This window comes from Colletotrichum karsti, assembly GCF_011947395.1.
Source record: "Colletotrichum karsti strain CkLH20 chromosome Unknown Scaffold27, whole genome shotgun sequence".
Classification (NCBI taxonomy): domain Eukaryota; kingdom Fungi; phylum Ascomycota; class Sordariomycetes; order Glomerellales; family Glomerellaceae; genus Colletotrichum; species Colletotrichum karsti.
Genome location: NW_024065927.1, coordinates 90,421 through 106,610, shown reverse-complemented (window position 1 = coordinate 106,610; position 16,190 = coordinate 90,421). Strand labels below are relative to the sequence as shown.

Genomic DNA, 16,190 nt, shown 5'->3' with positions numbered 1-16,190 from the left:
CTTCTCCGAAGACAAGTTCTTTGTTCTTCGTGATGAATGTGTTTTGGCCTATGTAAGATACGAAACATAGATGTCTTGACTCAAGTGAAGTTGATGCCTCCGTCCACAATCTGAGTCTGTCCCGTCACATAATCGCTATCCGGACCGGCCAAGAACGACACAAACTTAGCCACGTCCTCCGGCACACTAGTTCTCTTCAACGCAATCAAATCATTCGTGAACTTCTTGATCGTGTCGCCCTTCTTAGCCCCCGTCTTCTCTCCCAGTTTCTCATCAATGAGATCCCACATGGCAGTGCCCACGATACCAGGAGCATACGCGTTAACAGTGATGTTGTGCTCGGCATATTCCATGGCTGACGCCTGCGTCAAGCCTCGAACGGCCCATTTAGACGCGGAGTAGTGCGACAGAAGTGCGAAGGGCTTGAAGCCCACGATAGAAGAACACCCGATGAGTTTTCCCGGCGCTTCGGGCGTGCAGTTTCCCTGCTCGATCAACTGCTTCGCCGCGGTCTGGTAGCAGTGCTGAACTCCAAAGACATTAACGCGGAACATGTTCTCAAAGTCCTCCTCCGTCAGCTCGAGGAGCGGCTTGACCTGCGCGATTCCCGCGTTGGCGATCCTGTCCGTTTCTTTAGCTCGCGCTCCTGGCTCGTGGGTAAGGGGAGACGGACATGGTGTTGAGGGGGCCAAGCTTCTTGACGGCGGTCTGAACCATTGCTTGGACCTCGTTGAGTTTCCGCACGTCTGCCGACGCGACGACCGACTTGCGGCCCATGCCGCGGATCTCGTCGGCTACCTCCTCGGAGCCGGCCTGGTTGGCGGCGATGTCGTTGATGCAGACGTCGTAGCCATCTCGGGCGATCCGTAGAGCGATGGCTTTACCGATACCGCGAGAAGCGCCTGTGACGATTGCAACGCGGTTGCTGCGTTGGATGTTAGCGAGTACGTCCACGTGGCCGTTGATGAAGCTGGTTGGGGCGAACCTCAGACGAGCAGTCGGTCGGAATGCTCCTACAAACGCGCTCATGATGTTTTGGATATGAGACTTCAGAGAGACGTCTATTTATGTCTGTGTTGGTCTCTTTGAGGTTGTTGATGCAATTATTCCAGCTGCAATTATTCCAGTGGGCGTGTGGAAGAATGTCAGCTGGAAGAATGACACAACAAATGCTTCCACCACGAATGAACTGATTCAATAAAAGTTCAATACCAACCCCCGCCCTGTTGGTCCTCCAGATACACATAACGTCAGGCGTGCGGGGGTTTGAAGCTTCTCCGAGCTCACCTCGGATTGCCCATGCGGGGAACTCGCCGGGCGGCCGGATCACGATCCCTGATCAGGATCAGGTTTCCTCAGCTGAGGCGGGGCATCTAGTCGCATCGTACGACGATTTCCTCTCAGACTCATCTGACATGTCACCAGATAACAGAGTGATGAAATTCGTATCGTCGTGCTATGTAGTTCGTTCAATGTTAAGAGCCTCACAGATCGCGTGCTTCGTGAGTTCGATTAGCTCCCTCTCGTTCTGCGTTACACCGAGTCCCCGAATAGCTCCATTTTCCGGATTAGGTTATCCGACTGAGACCCCCGTTGTCAGTCGTGCATGCAGATTCGGTCCACTCCTCGCCAGCAACACGTCTTACGCCAACCTCAAGTCGCGAGCGGGAATACCACGAACGCTGGTCATCTTGTGGATGTCCTTGTTTGCACGATTCAGACCATAAGGCTGGCATTCCGGGCATGATACTCTTGACAATACTCTCGTCAACTCTCCCACCTATCTTCATGCTACCGCAATTGTTAGATAGCACTCTGAGTTGTCAACGGCTCCCGTGCTCACCTCTTTTTGATTCCGATGGCCTACTTTTCCCAGTCTTTCCTCTATTCTTCTTTCGAAATCGTATCGACGACTGTCGCTTACTGGCGCTCTGTGATGGAACTTCTTGTACAGCCATTCATGACCCACGTAGTATTCAAACTGTGGAGATTTCTCAGTACATTGACTCTTTTCAGCACCCAGTGTGGACACCATCCGGATGCCTGGCTTGTTCAAATTGAAGGGAGAAAGTGCTCTTTGTTTCACACATCGAGACTTACGTTGACTTCCGCTGACGAACTTCCCTCCGTGGTGGGCGGGGACGGGGGGTTGTATAGTGGTTCGAGTGATTTAGGCACAGTCGGATTGTACAGGTAAGTCGGCGGAGAGTGGGCGACATCGACGGATATGGCTTCTGCGTCCAAGTGCCGTTTGATTTCATCGGCCGTATTGGCGTCGACGAGTTCATCCACACGATTACCCAGGACAGCGGAAATCAACCACCAGGCCAACCGGTGTATGAGGAACCTTTCGCGTAGGGTCGTTCGGTCGCCGGAATGATCTATCTCCATGTTTAAAGCGTCGAGAGAAGCAGACTGCACGCCCGTAAGAATCATGTCGCCAATGTCGGACATTCTCAGCGGGGTCGGCGGATAACATTTTTGAGTCCCTGAAGCTAACCCAGAAGCTGAATCATGTGCCGGAAGTTGTGGGCCAGAGAAATCAGCAATGGCTAACTGTTCAAACGCGGCCTCTAGATTCGAGTCTGTGTTACCGTGGCGCACCTGTCGCATGACTTCATGAAGGAGTCCCAAGAAGAATGCTGTTGGTAGGTAATCAACCCGCTTTAGGAGGTTGTTCCCAGCCCCGTGTTCCAGCAACACCCACGCATTGAGCTCACGTCCTGATTCCAATGACATCGTGAGAGGAGTCTCTCCTTCTCCATTCTCTTCATCGATGAACGAAGGATCGTTGAAACGCCTTAGTAGGAGGTCAGTGACTTCAAAATGATTTCTCTTCGCAGCGATGTGCAGAGCATTTTCACAATAGTCGTCTCGCCCAGATGAACCCCTAATGTCCGGGCATTGTTCGAGAAGCAAGTTCAGTATCTCTAGTAGGTTCTTCTCCGCTGCCAGGAGTATTGGGTTGCACGAACCGCTGCCGGTGTAACCAATAGAAGCACCCGCATCAAGCAGGATCTTGGCAACTTCGAGAGACTCGCTGCTGACAGCAAGAGACAATGGTGTCCTGCAACCAGAGAATGGAAAAAGGTCAAGATAATGTATGCTCGCTACAACGTTGAAGTCTGCGCCGCTGTTGAGTAGGAGGCGGGTTATGTCCGCTGCGCCGCGAATAGCCGCGATATGTAGAGCCGTGCTATTTTCATTATCCCGGCTGTTTATGTCGGCACCCGCTTCCAAAAGCATACAAACGATGTCCGCTGTACTGTACTGAGCAGCTAAGTGTAGAGCCGTTTGCTGCCTATTGGTCTTGATGTTTACATCGGCACCTGCTTTCAAAAGAATGGAAACAGTGTCGTCTGCGTTCCGCTCGCGCATGACCGCGAGATGTAAAGCTGTTGCACCCCACAAGTCTCGGCTGTGTATATCGGCGCCCGCTTCAAGAAGCATGCAAACGAGACCCCCTGCGCCCAGTTTCTTAGCGGCTTGATGCAGAGCCGTGTTTTCAGAAAGGTTCCTCAAATTTGCATCGGCGCCTGCTTTCAGAAGCTTGAAGACAATGTCCGATGCGCCTTCGCGAATCGCAATATGTAAAGCTGATCCATCGAAATCGTGGTGGAAGTTGACGGTGGCACCTGCTTCCAGTAGCAACTCCACCGCTTCAACATTTCCGAGCTGGACGGCTCTCATGAGTGGGCTTTCGCAATCCGTTGCATTAGACTCCCGACACGGGAGATCAGCGTCCGCCCCGACATCGATCAGCATCTTCAGAGCGTCAAGGCTGCCCGCTTCGGCAGCCGCAGCAATTGCACTCTCCGGTCTAATCCCGAAGAAGGCCAGGTTCTTGTCGAACCCAAGCCCGATAAGTGACCGAGCCACGTCTGTCCAGTTCATCGCAGCCGCAGAGGCCAGCGGGTGTACTTGGAAGCATCCCGTCGCGCTCTGAAATAGAGCGCCGCCTTTGGTGCTGTCTTCGCGGTAGACATCCAGAAGCCAGATTACCATCTCCCGGGAGCCATAAATCATGGCGTAATCGATTGGAAGGTGGTTAAAGTAATCGTGCCCATTTATAGAAAGCTTGAGGCCTGGTGAAGTCTCGGCGAGACCAGAGAGGTTGAAAATAGAGAGGATATGGAGAGCTGAAGGATGTCCATGGTGCCGGAAAGGATGCATCTGGAACTCTTCAAACTCAAATATCTTGATTGAGAGATCGAGGGCGAGTGGTTCCTGAAGAAATTGGTTGCAAAGATTGCTCAGACCTTCATTTGTCGTGCCCTTCGAGGATGAAAAGTGCATATGGTCGCCCCAGTACAGAGAGGAATACGCGAGCAACGGGTATCCGTCTACCAAGTCAAGCAGCTCATCCGGCGTTGAAACAGATGCGGATCGTAGGTCGTCGAACATCAAGTATTCAGGCAAACCTCGGCCAGAATGCTATGAGCTTTTGATTGAAGAACCCAATACTCGGGGATGTTATGGGACTGATCCAGCAGGAAATCCTTCACGGAGGCATGGATGAGACGATATTGCCCGTCCACCTCGACTAGGAGATCGGCGCACTCTGTGCACAGCGGTAGATTCCGAGAGAGCCTCTGACTACCAGTGAGTCCGCGGCGATTGTTCTTCACTGAGAGTGCTTCCAGCAGCTCGGGCTTGGATAAAGATTTGTACGAGTTTGCCACCCACAAAATGGCCTTCAACGCTCGGTCGCGGACGAATTTGGTGCGTGTAAGGATCTTGCGAATTTGCTGCTGGTACAGCTCGTCAAGGCCTTCTGACGTGTCCTGAAGGGCTTCCTTGATCTCCTCGACGTTTCCGATTTCTCTGAAGTCCTTGACTTTGAGCTGTACCCACAGGAACATGCCGTCCGCACTGCCGAGCATCATGTCTTTGATGTCCTCGAAACCTTCTCGCTGGTCGTCTGACGGGTCGGGGTCGATCTCATCAATCTTTTTGGAGATATAGCGCTTGATATCGTCGATGTTGGCACCCTTGTCGATTGGGATCTGTGGGAATGACGACAGAGCGCGGGAGATAGTGTCGTAACTCGGACGGCTGAAAACAATGACTTTGGCTATCGATGAGGACTCCTTGGGTTTCGTAAGAGAAGCGATAAAGTTGCAAAGATCAGTGAACTGATTCTCTTCGAAAAAACTGCATTCGTCCAGACCGTCGATGATGATGAAGCACGACCGAAGTTTTCCTATCGTGTCCTGAATCCATTCCTTCATCTCGCTTCTCGAGGCACTCTCCTTGGTAGCCGAGATAGATTTCGTCTCTAGTGACTCCATGTCTTGGGACGGGGGTAGTCGAGCGTAAAGCTGCCCCAGCAGCGAGCCAAGGATGTTGTTAAAATTCAGCTTGTCCGACAACTGCGTGGAGCTGCAGTATGCGTAAGCGACAGCAACCCCGCCGTCGTCGGGTTGGCTCAGGTCGTGAATGACGCGGGACGCCAGATGGGATTTTCCACTTCCTGACTTCCCATGGACCCAGAGAGACGCAGACTCGGTGCTCTCTTTCCAGGCGTTGAAGCTGGAATGCTCCATCAGCCAGTCGCCCGTCCCAGGAACGCGCCTGTCATAGTTATCCTCTTGGATTTTTATGAAGGAAATCGACGGCAGCCATGATACGACACGACGACGCTTCTTTTCTGCGGGACGGTCAGCTCCGACTGCTCTTGAGTCATGATTGTTATACCACATCGTCGGGACGCACCTGTTTCACGTCGCCTCTCGGCCTCTTCCTGCTCTGTGGCCGCCTGCCGTCGTTCGCCACGGTCGTGTTCGAGAGCCTTGTCGATGGCAGCAACGCCTCGCACAACCGAGTGTAGTTGTTGACTATTGGCCAAGTTCCTCCATTTTTCTAGTTCCGCAAGGTGTCGTTGGAACTGAGTCTTGATCTCGCCGAACCTGGCGTCGAAATCTTTCCACTGGGACTTCAGTGCAAACAAAAGACCGTTCCTCTCCTTGCCGCGGTCGTTGAAGAAGATCTGCGTCGCGGCTACGCAGAACCGGAGGATATCTGTGGTAACCTCGATCTGCGACGCTCGTACATCTGGATCATGTTCGAACAATGATTCTTTTCTATACTTGTCGAGGATCTTTAACTCCGACGCCATGGAGGTCAACATCTCAACCAGTTTCGTCTGGTAGTCGTCGACGCGAACGCTGATGGATAGAATGGATGTGATGCCGCCAAGTATGCCCGAGAATGGCATGGGAGAAAATTCGGACCCGGCGGAAGCGATGGGACCGAAGTTCTTGACCAGGTCGTAGATAGGCCTAACCTTCCTCGCCAACCCGAAAATCTTGCCGTGATCTACTCGCTTCTTTATGGCTTGCTGCAAGGTGTCTGCGTAGTCGTGGAAGTCTTCGGGTGGAGAGTTTCGCAAGAACAGGGCCAGCTGGTCAGGCGTGAGCTTCTTCACCTCGGACGTCCAAGACTCGAGTGCCGCCTGACTACTTTTTCATGTTTGATTAACATACGACCCCTCGTAACCACTTGATCTGTTCTTACCTCTGGTCACCGGCGCCTCGTCCACCTGGGCCCTCGCCAGGCTTTAGAGCGCTGTCTCCGTCTGCGTCTGGGCCGCAACGATCCAGCGTGGAACGGCGGCTGAAGCCTCCGTAATCCTCATCGCTGTAGGCAGTAGAACGCCGACTCAAGTTCCAAGATCCCTGACGGTTAGGCATGCTGCGGTTTGGCCCGTAAGCGGTTTCTAACCCGGAGAGACATGCGTGATGGCAAGCGAGTGATTGCAAACGAGTGATTGCGAAAGAGTGATTGCTGATGCGTGATTATGCGGCTCTAGTCATCCAATAAGAGGGGTAAAATCGCCCCCCGTGCATGGAAGCGTATGAGCGACGTGTACGCCGCAAAGATGCATCAGAGCCTGATGGAAATGCAACACGGGGAAGAGCCCAAACGCCGCGAGCCAATCGGCAGCCCGGTCGAAACATCACTCGGCCAAAAACCGGGCCGTTCCGGCGCTCGGCGGAGTGGAACCCGGGACCGGTACCGGTGTCCACAATGCCGGGCAGCCGAAGCAACTCAGGCGTCGTGGCGCTTGCCTTCACGATACTAAAGCCTCTTCAACATTTCTGTTTTAAACTAACATAAATCACACTTGACATGATGGAATTCAAGCTCCCTGAAGATGACCGGCGCAGTTCACCCAGTAAACCTCCACTCGCATAGATTAGTACGACTTAAACGACGATGTTCTCGTAGAGCCTGGCCGAGTATTAATGCGTAAACGCATTTCTCTACCGCGGTGCTTCAAAAGCAGCCTCGGCCTCCACCTCGATGAGAAAGCCCGAGGACCACAAGTTTCGTCTCGCTTTCTAGAGTGTGAATATCTCGAACCCAGCCGGAATGATGCTGATGAAAACGGATGTGCGGTAAGTGGCCGCTCGCAGCTAGTCTACCGATGAGCCGCTTCTTGCCATGGGCCGAGCGACTGGAGATCTGGCCTGTCATACAACATATTGCGAATTTTGAAGTTTAGAATCCCCTAACATAGCGGTCCTAAGAAAGAAAAACGATAACTGTGTTTCTTTGTCACATCACAATTGGTTGTTCATCCTTAGGTCTGACAGAGCATGGTCATGGCTGTAGCGCCGGTACGCTGGCTTCAACTAGGGCTGACGCTCCGAATGTCTTACTCGCGCCAAGCCAATGAGTGGTCTCAATTGAAGCCGTCGGGATTCCGGTTTAGACACGATGGAATGCTAGGCAAACATGCTCTCGGCTCCGCGGAAACGGCCTTGAAATGGTTGAAATAGAGTTGGGATGTGATGTCATGTACGTACTGTTTTCGACGCAGTGAGAAGACATAAAATCAACGAAACGGCCCATGTTGTCCTACACTTAGGACGAATTTTCGTGGGTGCATACAAGCTGTTACGCGACACAAAACTTGTAACGCTTCTCCGGTATTCAGCATAATGTCGATTCGTAGTTTGACTTTGTCATTGGTGTTCTTGGCTTCGGCCTACGCCTCCGCAATTCCCCGGCAGCGTCGGGCGACAGCGCCAAAGTTCTCTAGTATTGTGGTATTCGGGGATTCATTCAGCGATAACGGTACGTTGACTTCGATGATATGACTTGGATCGACGGAAGGACGGTAGTAATAAACGAGATAGGAAATGGTTCGGCTAGAGTGTCAAATGGTTCATGGCCTTCGGACGAATAGTTAGTATCCTACTCCAGGTATGATGGTTGGATGTTTTGTACTTACTTCTGGGCAGCTACAACGGACGCTTCTCGAATGGCATCGTCTGGTCCGAGTATGTAGCAGGCAGCTTGTCTATCCCGCTGTACGACTACGCTGTTGGAGGGGCGACAACATCCAACTCTCTCATCCAAGGATACACTGGGCCAAAGAGTTCGATTGCGGTGCCGTCAGTCGTCGACCAGTCTGTTTCCTTCCTCGGCAAGACGACACCTCAAGGGGAAGGATTCTCGACGACCGACTCGGCGGCGATGGCAACGCCCCTTTTCGTGCTGTTCGCGGGTGCCAACGACATCCTGTTCAACGCAAACATCAGTGCTTCTCAGTCATACCAGGCTCTCGCACAAGTCGAGACTCAGCTGCGCGACGCCCATCCGACTTCCGAGATCCTGACTATCTCACCACCGGACTTGGCTAGGCTTCCTTACGGCTTTTTCGTGGACGGCGTGGCCAAGCAACAGCTGGAAACCTACACAAACCACCTGGGGGAACTCCTGGCCACGTCAAAAACCGGCGCTGTCAACATCGACTTGCGTCCTCTGTTCGATGATTTCGAGTACTATGCGGCCCCCGAATCGTACGGCTTCACGGCCCTCGGCAAATACGGAAGCTGTCTAGTTGGAGCGTATGGCGAGACGCCCAACGTGACGATCTGCGGGGACGCCGAGAGACGGGTTTACTGGGACGAGTATCAGTGAGTTTTATTTCCTTTTTTCCAACCTTCGCAGACGTAATGCTCCTGGGATGTTGTCTGACGTATAGCAGCCCGACAACACTCACGCACTCGTGGATTGCCAAGCGAGTTTTGGATGTGCTGAGTGGCCCATTCTGAGCCTCGGTTGAGAATCATAAGTCTAGGAGTCTTGCGAGGTCTTCTTCGGCTTCGGCATCAGAGACATGAGGGAACCCTATCTCCCCGTAGACGCAAAATTCTGTAGAAGTCTGTCTCGAATATTATGATACCAAAACTACAATGGCTTGGAACGAGGGTGTGCCCCAGACAAAAGCGACAAAAGCAAATTGAGCGATAGCGAACCACTTGCGAAGCCGGAATTGGAGTCTTGGACCAGGGGTCCCTCGCTGACGTTTCCTAAAAAACAATGTCACCCCACTCCGGCATCGTCAACCGCTTTGTGTCAAACAAGCACAGACGAGTTGTTTGGAGTATTCCTCCCTGTCGCCGCTGACAAAGGCTGTTCAGGGGCAACTTGCGAGTGATAGTCACGCATCTATTATCATCAATGATGACATTCGATACTGGCTAGACCGTGAAATACTGGCTGGGCAGCGGCAGTTATATGTACTGTGGATAGATAGCAACAAACTCAAAGGGTCTGCCCTAAAAATGGGTGTTCGTCTGTCTGGAGCATCATGCTCCAGCTGCACCACACGAGATCTCGTCGAGTTCCATATTAGACCGAATTTCAGGTAGAGAATTATGCATTAGCGAGAGTTCTGCTAATGATGCGCAACGACATATCATCACATCGCGACATTCAGGCTGTTCATGACCAATACCAGACCTCCTCGAGCGATAAGTGGAAAATTGCAGAATGACGTGGAAGCAATTTGGCTTTAAGCGCTTCACCATGTCCGAAGCCGGATTCCCGAGGCGGTGGACAACATTATGGTTATTGCGTCTGAACTTCGTCTAAACCGAGAGAAGAGAAGCAAATCTCGGAGATGTCTCACCGATCGATGTTGCAGGACCAGACCATTCGTCAACACCACGGATATGACTTCCTGAAATTCCAATCTCGCAAGACCTTCAACGGGTGCAACCCTTCAGTTGCCGCCGTGATGTTTGTTAAGGCTGGCCCAACTGGCCCGTCCGACGCAGGCATGACCCCTGGCTTCATTTAAGCGCGACGTCTGCCATCCGATGGACGCGTAAGTAAGACATGGTCCGTCCCCGGTGGAGATGGGACTATGCAACCATCCAACCCCGAAGAAATCAAGAGAAAACCCCCGAACTGGGAACCACGACGCTGCTCATCTGGCCCTAAAGTGTAAAGATGAAACGACGACGACGACGTCTCTTCATTTACGGCAAACTGGCCACGGTCGGAAAATAAGGGACAGGTGGAGTTGCTAGGCCCGGTTTTCCGTTGAAACACACGCAGAGATCCCCGTTGACCTCCCACCGGATGGATCACGAAATGGCCAAAACCGAGCACGCCCAGCGGCCAGCCACACAAACAGGAGCAGTCAAGAGTCCAATCCTGGAGAAGATCGGTCGTTCCTTGCCCTGGTCTAGACCTCTGCCCGTCAATCTGCCTCTCTGCAATCCTCCGTGAGCGCAGCTCCACCATCCGCACCATCCACACCCACGCAGCATCCATATCCCGCCGCGGAAGGAAAGTCTCCTCCTCCCCCCTTTACCCCTGATGGACACCCGTTGGAAATTGACAACAATTTGACACCCATGCTTCTCACCACTGTTCTGTCTTGATCGAATGCGGGAAAGTCGGACCATCGACCTATCCAAGCTTCACTTGAGCCGCAGGAAAGCTGCCTCAACTACCGAACAGTGGCAACTCTTCCGGGGTCTGACCTGGGTTTTCTGAGCTAAACGCCCACATCCCGCACTTCTGGGTCAGCCCCCTTGTCGATGCATCTCGTCCGATGGCGCAACGGTTCGCCATGTTGGCCAAGTTGTTCAACCAGTTGACGCCATATTGGCGGTCCAGGAGCCGGAAACGTGGAGCGGCCGTGGCAAGTCCATCTTGATATAAAGATCGGGCTTTTCTCCTTCCAAGAAATAACCTTCTTTCTCTCCTCATCCCACACCATCTCCATCACTTTCATTCACAGCATTGAAGCTAGTCTTCTGTTCCGTTCTTGATACCAAGCTTTCATTCGTTCTTCGACACATTCCTTTCGAACTTTCCAACTCAAACAAACCGATCTCCCAGTCCTTCCCACAACAAACCAACAACCATCAAAATGAAGGCCAACGTTTTCGCTGCTACCATCCTCGCCGCCTTCTCGGCCGGCGCCTTCGCCCAGGACGGTGAGGACAACTTCCCTACCGCCGTTCCCACCGGCTTCCCCACCGGCTTCCCTACCGGCGAGCGCCCCACCCAGGTCCCCGGTGCCGCCCAGCCCTCCGGCGGCTTCGGTGGTGGCTTCCCCGGTTTCGGCGGCGGCTTCCCCACCGGCCTCCCCTCCGGCTTCCCTACTCAGGTCCCCGGCGCCGCCCAGCCCTCCGGCGGTTTCGGCCACGGCTTCCCCGGCTTCGGCGGCGAGCGCCCCTCCGGCTTCGAGACCCGCGTCCACAGCCGCTCCAACGAGGCCGCCGGCTTCGGCGCCGCTGCCGCTGAGACCGGCGCCCCTACCGGCACTGGCGCCGCTGGTGCCCGTCCCACCGGCAAGGGCAAGGGCAAGGGCCGCGGCAAGGGCAAGAACCACGGCACCGGCATTCCCTCCGGCTTCCCCTCCGGCTTCCCCACCCAGGTCCCCGGCGCTGCCCAGCCCTCCGGCGGCTTCGGCGGCGGTTTCCCCGGCTTCGGCGGCGAGCGCCCCTCCGGTGCTCCCTCCGGCGCCCCCGCCGCTGAGCCCACCGGCTCTGCTTAAACGAGTGCGACGACGAGGTTCTTGGGATTTGATGGACCACTTGGTCTGGCAATCGGGCTTTATCAGGAGCGTGCTTGGATGAAAAAACTTTTGGTGATGGAAGATGTTTCTTTTTCTTTTCTTACTACTCCGCGCGGAGCTTTCTCTGTACAAATAACAAAGCCGCTTGGAGTAGCTGGCTGGTACATTGCATGGGCGTTTGCTGTTTTGTAACATTATCAATAAGAGCATTCGTCGTTTTCTAACTGCTGGGTCCTTTTGAGTGTTGACATGTTTGTGAACAAAGAGCCAAGTACGCATTGAGAGAACATCACATGACAGAGGTCTAGTGAGCTGCAGTTCTTTTGAAGACATAATCAAACTATACTAGGAGGAGTATATGATTCGAGTCTCAGTAACCTGTTGAGAATGGCGAAATTCTTGATAAATAGTGATTTTTCAGACTTCTGACTCAGTTACGAAGATGAATCGTCCTTCGAAGATCACTTGACGAAGTATGTACACATGAGTCCTTCCATCAATCAATTATTCAACACAAAGCTGAATCTAAATCAAATGTCTTTTAAAAATATTCACAGAAGATGAGCAGCCACAAGTATGGCAGCTGAAAACACAACGATTGCCGGTCTGTTCAAATTTGCGGCACTCGACTCATCGGTCGAAGCGGCAGTCTGTCCGAGGCATTCAGTCAGCTACTTCACGAACACGACACATATGAATTTGAAACACTTACCCCGGTAGCAGTTGGTGAAGTTGTAGATCCCGTTGCACTCGTTCCGGTCGTGGCAGTCGCATTGCTCGTGCTGTTGGAAGCAGAAACAGGCGTGGCGTCAAGGTTACATCCCTCAGCGGCCTCCGTCACGCCGTCGCCGTAGTACTGCCAGATATCGTACTGCTCGGCGCACTCGAGGCAGTCTTGTAGAAATCCAGTCCACGTCTCGTTCGTGCAGTAGTTCCCCTGCTTGGCGTCGAGGATCGCATAGCCTGCTCGAGTTAGTACATGTGGCGATTCGGGATTATGCTAAGGGTAGGGAACTTCGTACCGCAGTCGGCGTGGCAGTCATATTTGGGGCCACTGGTCAACTGTCGCGCGTGAAGCGGAACGACGGGGAGCCATTCGAGAGCAGAGACCACTGAGGTGGAGACGGCGATGAGGGTGATCAGCTTCATTATTACGGTGATGTAGTCTATGGGAAGCTTGTAACTGGTACGGTCGTGATTGAAAACTGTCGAGTAGCACAGAGAGACTCCGACGATCATCAAAGAGAAGACCTGGATTTATACACGATGACTCCCAAGAACCAAATGCATACGCAATGACTTCTAGGGATCCTCTTTGCGGGCCGATGACTGGCAGGATAGGAAGACTGGGCCGAGTGCCACGAGCCGAAGGGCGAATCACGTTACATCGGCCGAGGATGCCGAGGAACCAAGAAGAGCATCGCCAGATATTTTGTGGACATTTCAGCGCAATACAAATTTAAAGAGAAACTTGCACATTTGTACATCGGTGAACATATTGGAGAATGGCATCTTGAGGATGATGTTGCCTTCTTCCACTCTCTATACACCAGAGATTTGAAAACAAAAAACCATCGCTAACCACCGTGCGATCACCGCAGAGTTGAGATTTAAGTCTCGATGAGCAGCAACGAGACTTCGCTTCTCCAGCAGGGATGCCATGCCGACGAAGAAGACCCAAGATCTCGGCATCACACATGATTGGCTATTGGCATCTTATCAGATGATCTGATATCCGCATCCAATTTCTCGCATTTCCTCCACTCCCACCTTGGCCTGAGGCCACATTCGTTGACTCAGCTCCGAGAGCAAAGCCCGGCCTCCCCCGACTCGGCCGGCACAGACTCCGAACACGGCCGGAGCCGCCGGACGGACGAGCAAAAGGGTTGGACACGAACCAGGCCCGGCCCATCCCCGGACCCCCTCACGCCAACGCTGGGCCTGGATTCCGTCAACCGGTGGAGCCCGTTCGCCTGCTCGTTCGCATTCCGTTCTTGCGGTGTGATCACGCACCCTTGTCCAACCGCTTCTCGCCCCAATCACGACCCCGACACCGCGCCGGGGTCAAACATCCCTCGACGCAATCCGGTTCGTCGCGGTGGAAACCTCAACGGAGCAAACCCATGCACCGCCCAGCTTTCCAGTCTCGATCCGGCCTCCAGACGAACCACCCGCCCAATTGCGAAATCCTTTACCGCCGGAAGCCCAGCCCACAGATGCATGGCCAGCGCAGTTGGACCAGTCCCCATCGAGGGATTTCTTGCTTCACGGGGACCGAAAAAAAACTCAAAGAGAGAGAACCGGCGGGGCGAGAATCGCGAGGCGAACATGCGGAAAATCGAGGGGGCTGACCGAACGCCCACCGCTCATTGCACCCCGGCTCCAGCTTCCGTTGGCCGGGTGTCCGCCGCCGGGGTGTGCGTTGAGGAAAGAAACAACGGCTATTAAAGACAACCAGAACCCGCGTTGATTATTGAATTTTCTTCTTTTGAAGACACCCTCTTCCGAGGTCACCCTCGAAACACCCAACCCAACCAACAGACCAACATGGCCCAGGCCTCGCCTTCGTGGCAGAGGCTGATAGGGCTCCTCTCGGTGCTGCTGGCGCTGTTCCTCGGCCTCTCGACCGAGAACCACGGCGCCGCCGCCGCCGGGTGCCCCGCCGAGATCGCTTCGGCGTCGGAGAACACCTGGTCCGTCGACTTCGACAACAGGACCGACGTATCTGAGAGTAAGCGGCATCTCTCCTACATAACCCGAGGAACCCCGAGACTAACGAAGGAAACAGCCCACAGCGAGAGCTCGTACGTCGAAAGCCTGAAGGAGGAGTTCGCGATGCTCGAGGCGACCGGCCTGCACGGCACGGGCGCCCGCTCCGGCTTCGACGACGGCGACTCCACCGTCAAGATCCCGGCCTCGTGTCTCAACGGACCCAACAAGAACAACAACAACAACAAAGCGCCGCTCGAGCTGCCCGTCAGTCTCGCCGGTCTGCACCTGCGTACCGTCCAGACGTGGGCCAGCTACATGTAACCCCGGCGGCGGTTTGCACAACATCAAACCGCCGGCACGAGAAGATACGAAAGAAGAATCATCCGTGTTGGAAAAATCTCCCTGCGAAGAAATCTCCGACACACACCTACTTATGTCGGGGTGTGCTGAGCGTAACATGACGAAGTTACGCTGAGCAAGTCCCGAAACCTCGGCCGCGGAAAGCGCGCGGTCTTGTTATACAACATCAACGACACGACTTTTTATGAAACGAATGAAACAAGGAACGAACACAAAAAAATGATGAAAACGCAACAAGAATTACGAAATGATTCCCAGAGGTCTCCCCTCATGTCTCTTCGGAGATTGAGAAGTACGATGGAACGGCTCTTTTATGTCTAGAATACCTATTTCTTCCCTCTTTGATGAGGTGACGGCCACTTGGCCCTTGAATACAAATCTCATATGTCTTCTGAGAATGTGTCTCTTAGTTGAGTGATGTGAATGGTCGCTTATTTATCGAAGGATGCCATCCGCAGTTGGATCGCTGCCAGTTCTGCAAAACGAAGCGGAGACGAACAGGTCGCACTTGAGATTGTTCATGCCAATGCAATCAGACCGCCATGTTTCACGTGGTATCTTTCATGTTGTGTAAACTTGTTTGATTGAATTTGCCCTGTTGTACCCAGCCCTTTCGCCAACAATACGAATCAACATCCATAGATGTTCAATTTCTGCCTCTCAATCCGACACAGTAATCCTTTTTGACTGCCCCTCACCATTCATTCCCTGCCACACTCTGCTGTCTCCGAGAAAGCCCTTTTGAATTGCTCGACGTCGCCCTCGGTCCCCGTTGTAGATACCAGGCCGGACACCACACGCAGTGTTCATGGTGACGCGCATGTTTGCCTGGAAGGGTCAGACAGAGAAACAGCAGCCAGGATGCAGGAGGGAAACTTACACGTTGGATGCGGGCGCCGGCGCCCGCCATCCATCCTGATCGATGCGGTTCTGTTCGGAGCCAGCCTCCGAAGGGTGACCGGCACCCCCCGTCGATCCGTGGCGAGCCACCACCACCATGAGATGTCTGTCGAAGGCGAAACCACAAGTAGTGCAGATACTGTTCGCTGGCTGTAGAAGGGCCGGCCTGAGACCCATCGGCTTCAACAGCCATGGCTGGCTGTGGACGATGGCCAATATTATGACTCTCATGTGTGTGTTGAGCCTCAAATTCAAGGAATTTAAACTTGAAGAAGGCGGAGCAACTGGGCGAGGTATTAGCAGTGTAGGCCAAAGACGCGTTGGGAACGAAGTCTGGGGAGAACGCACCGGTGAGCTTCGGCTCAGGAAGGCGGCCCCCCGAGTCCAC

General features: G+C 53.6%; 5 protein-coding genes across 5 annotated transcripts; 3 read left to right on the top strand and 2 right to left on the bottom strand.

Annotated features, from left to right (window-relative positions):
• Positions 1 to 80: 80 nt before the first annotated feature.
• On the bottom strand, positions 81 to 6,692 carry CkaCkLH20_08171 (putative Pfs NACHT and ankyrin-domain-containing protein; the record flags this gene model as incomplete). Its single annotated transcript, XM_038890886.1, has 8 exons — positions 81 to 621; positions 674 to 925; positions 1,647 to 1,729; positions 1,925 to 1,981; positions 2,101 to 4,359; positions 4,422 to 5,650; positions 5,716 to 6,458; positions 6,517 to 6,692. The coding sequence occupies 8 exons, from the start codon at positions 6,690 to 6,692 to the stop codon at positions 81 to 83; spliced, it is 5,340 nt and encodes a 1,779-aa protein (XP_038743649.1).
• Positions 6,693 to 7,946: 1,254 nt separating this feature from the next.
• CkaCkLH20_08170 (GDSL-like Lipase/Acylhydrolase) lies at positions 7,947 to 9,065 on the top strand (the record flags this gene model as incomplete). Its single annotated transcript, XM_038890885.1, has 4 exons — positions 7,947 to 8,082; positions 8,145 to 8,193; positions 8,250 to 8,927; positions 8,999 to 9,065. 4 exons carry the CDS (start codon positions 7,947 to 7,949, stop codon positions 9,063 to 9,065), a joined length of 930 nt encoding a protein of 309 aa, XP_038743648.1.
• A 2,114-nt stretch (positions 9,066 to 11,179) lies between these two features.
• On the top strand, positions 11,180 to 11,809 carry CkaCkLH20_08169 (uncharacterized protein; the record flags this gene model as incomplete). The annotated part of the gene is made up of 1 exon (XM_038890884.1): positions 11,180 to 11,809. The coding sequence occupies one exon, from the start codon at positions 11,180 to 11,182 to the stop codon at positions 11,807 to 11,809; it is 630 nt and encodes a 209-aa protein (XP_038743647.1).
• Positions 11,810 to 12,381: 572 nt separating this feature from the next.
• On the bottom strand, positions 12,382 to 12,979 carry CkaCkLH20_08168 (uncharacterized protein; the record flags this gene model as incomplete). Its single annotated transcript, XM_038890883.1, has 3 exons — positions 12,382 to 12,480; positions 12,543 to 12,793; positions 12,853 to 12,979. 3 exons carry the CDS (start codon positions 12,977 to 12,979, stop codon positions 12,382 to 12,384), a joined length of 477 nt encoding a protein of 158 aa, XP_038743646.1.
• Positions 12,980 to 14,377: 1,398 nt separating this feature from the next.
• CkaCkLH20_08167 (uncharacterized protein) lies at positions 14,378 to 14,863 on the top strand (the record flags this gene model as incomplete). The annotated part of the gene is made up of 2 exons (XM_038890882.1): positions 14,378 to 14,561; positions 14,619 to 14,863. 2 exons carry the CDS (start codon positions 14,378 to 14,380, stop codon positions 14,861 to 14,863), a joined length of 429 nt encoding a protein of 142 aa, XP_038743645.1.
• Between the last annotated feature and the right edge of the window lie 1,327 nt (positions 14,864 to 16,190).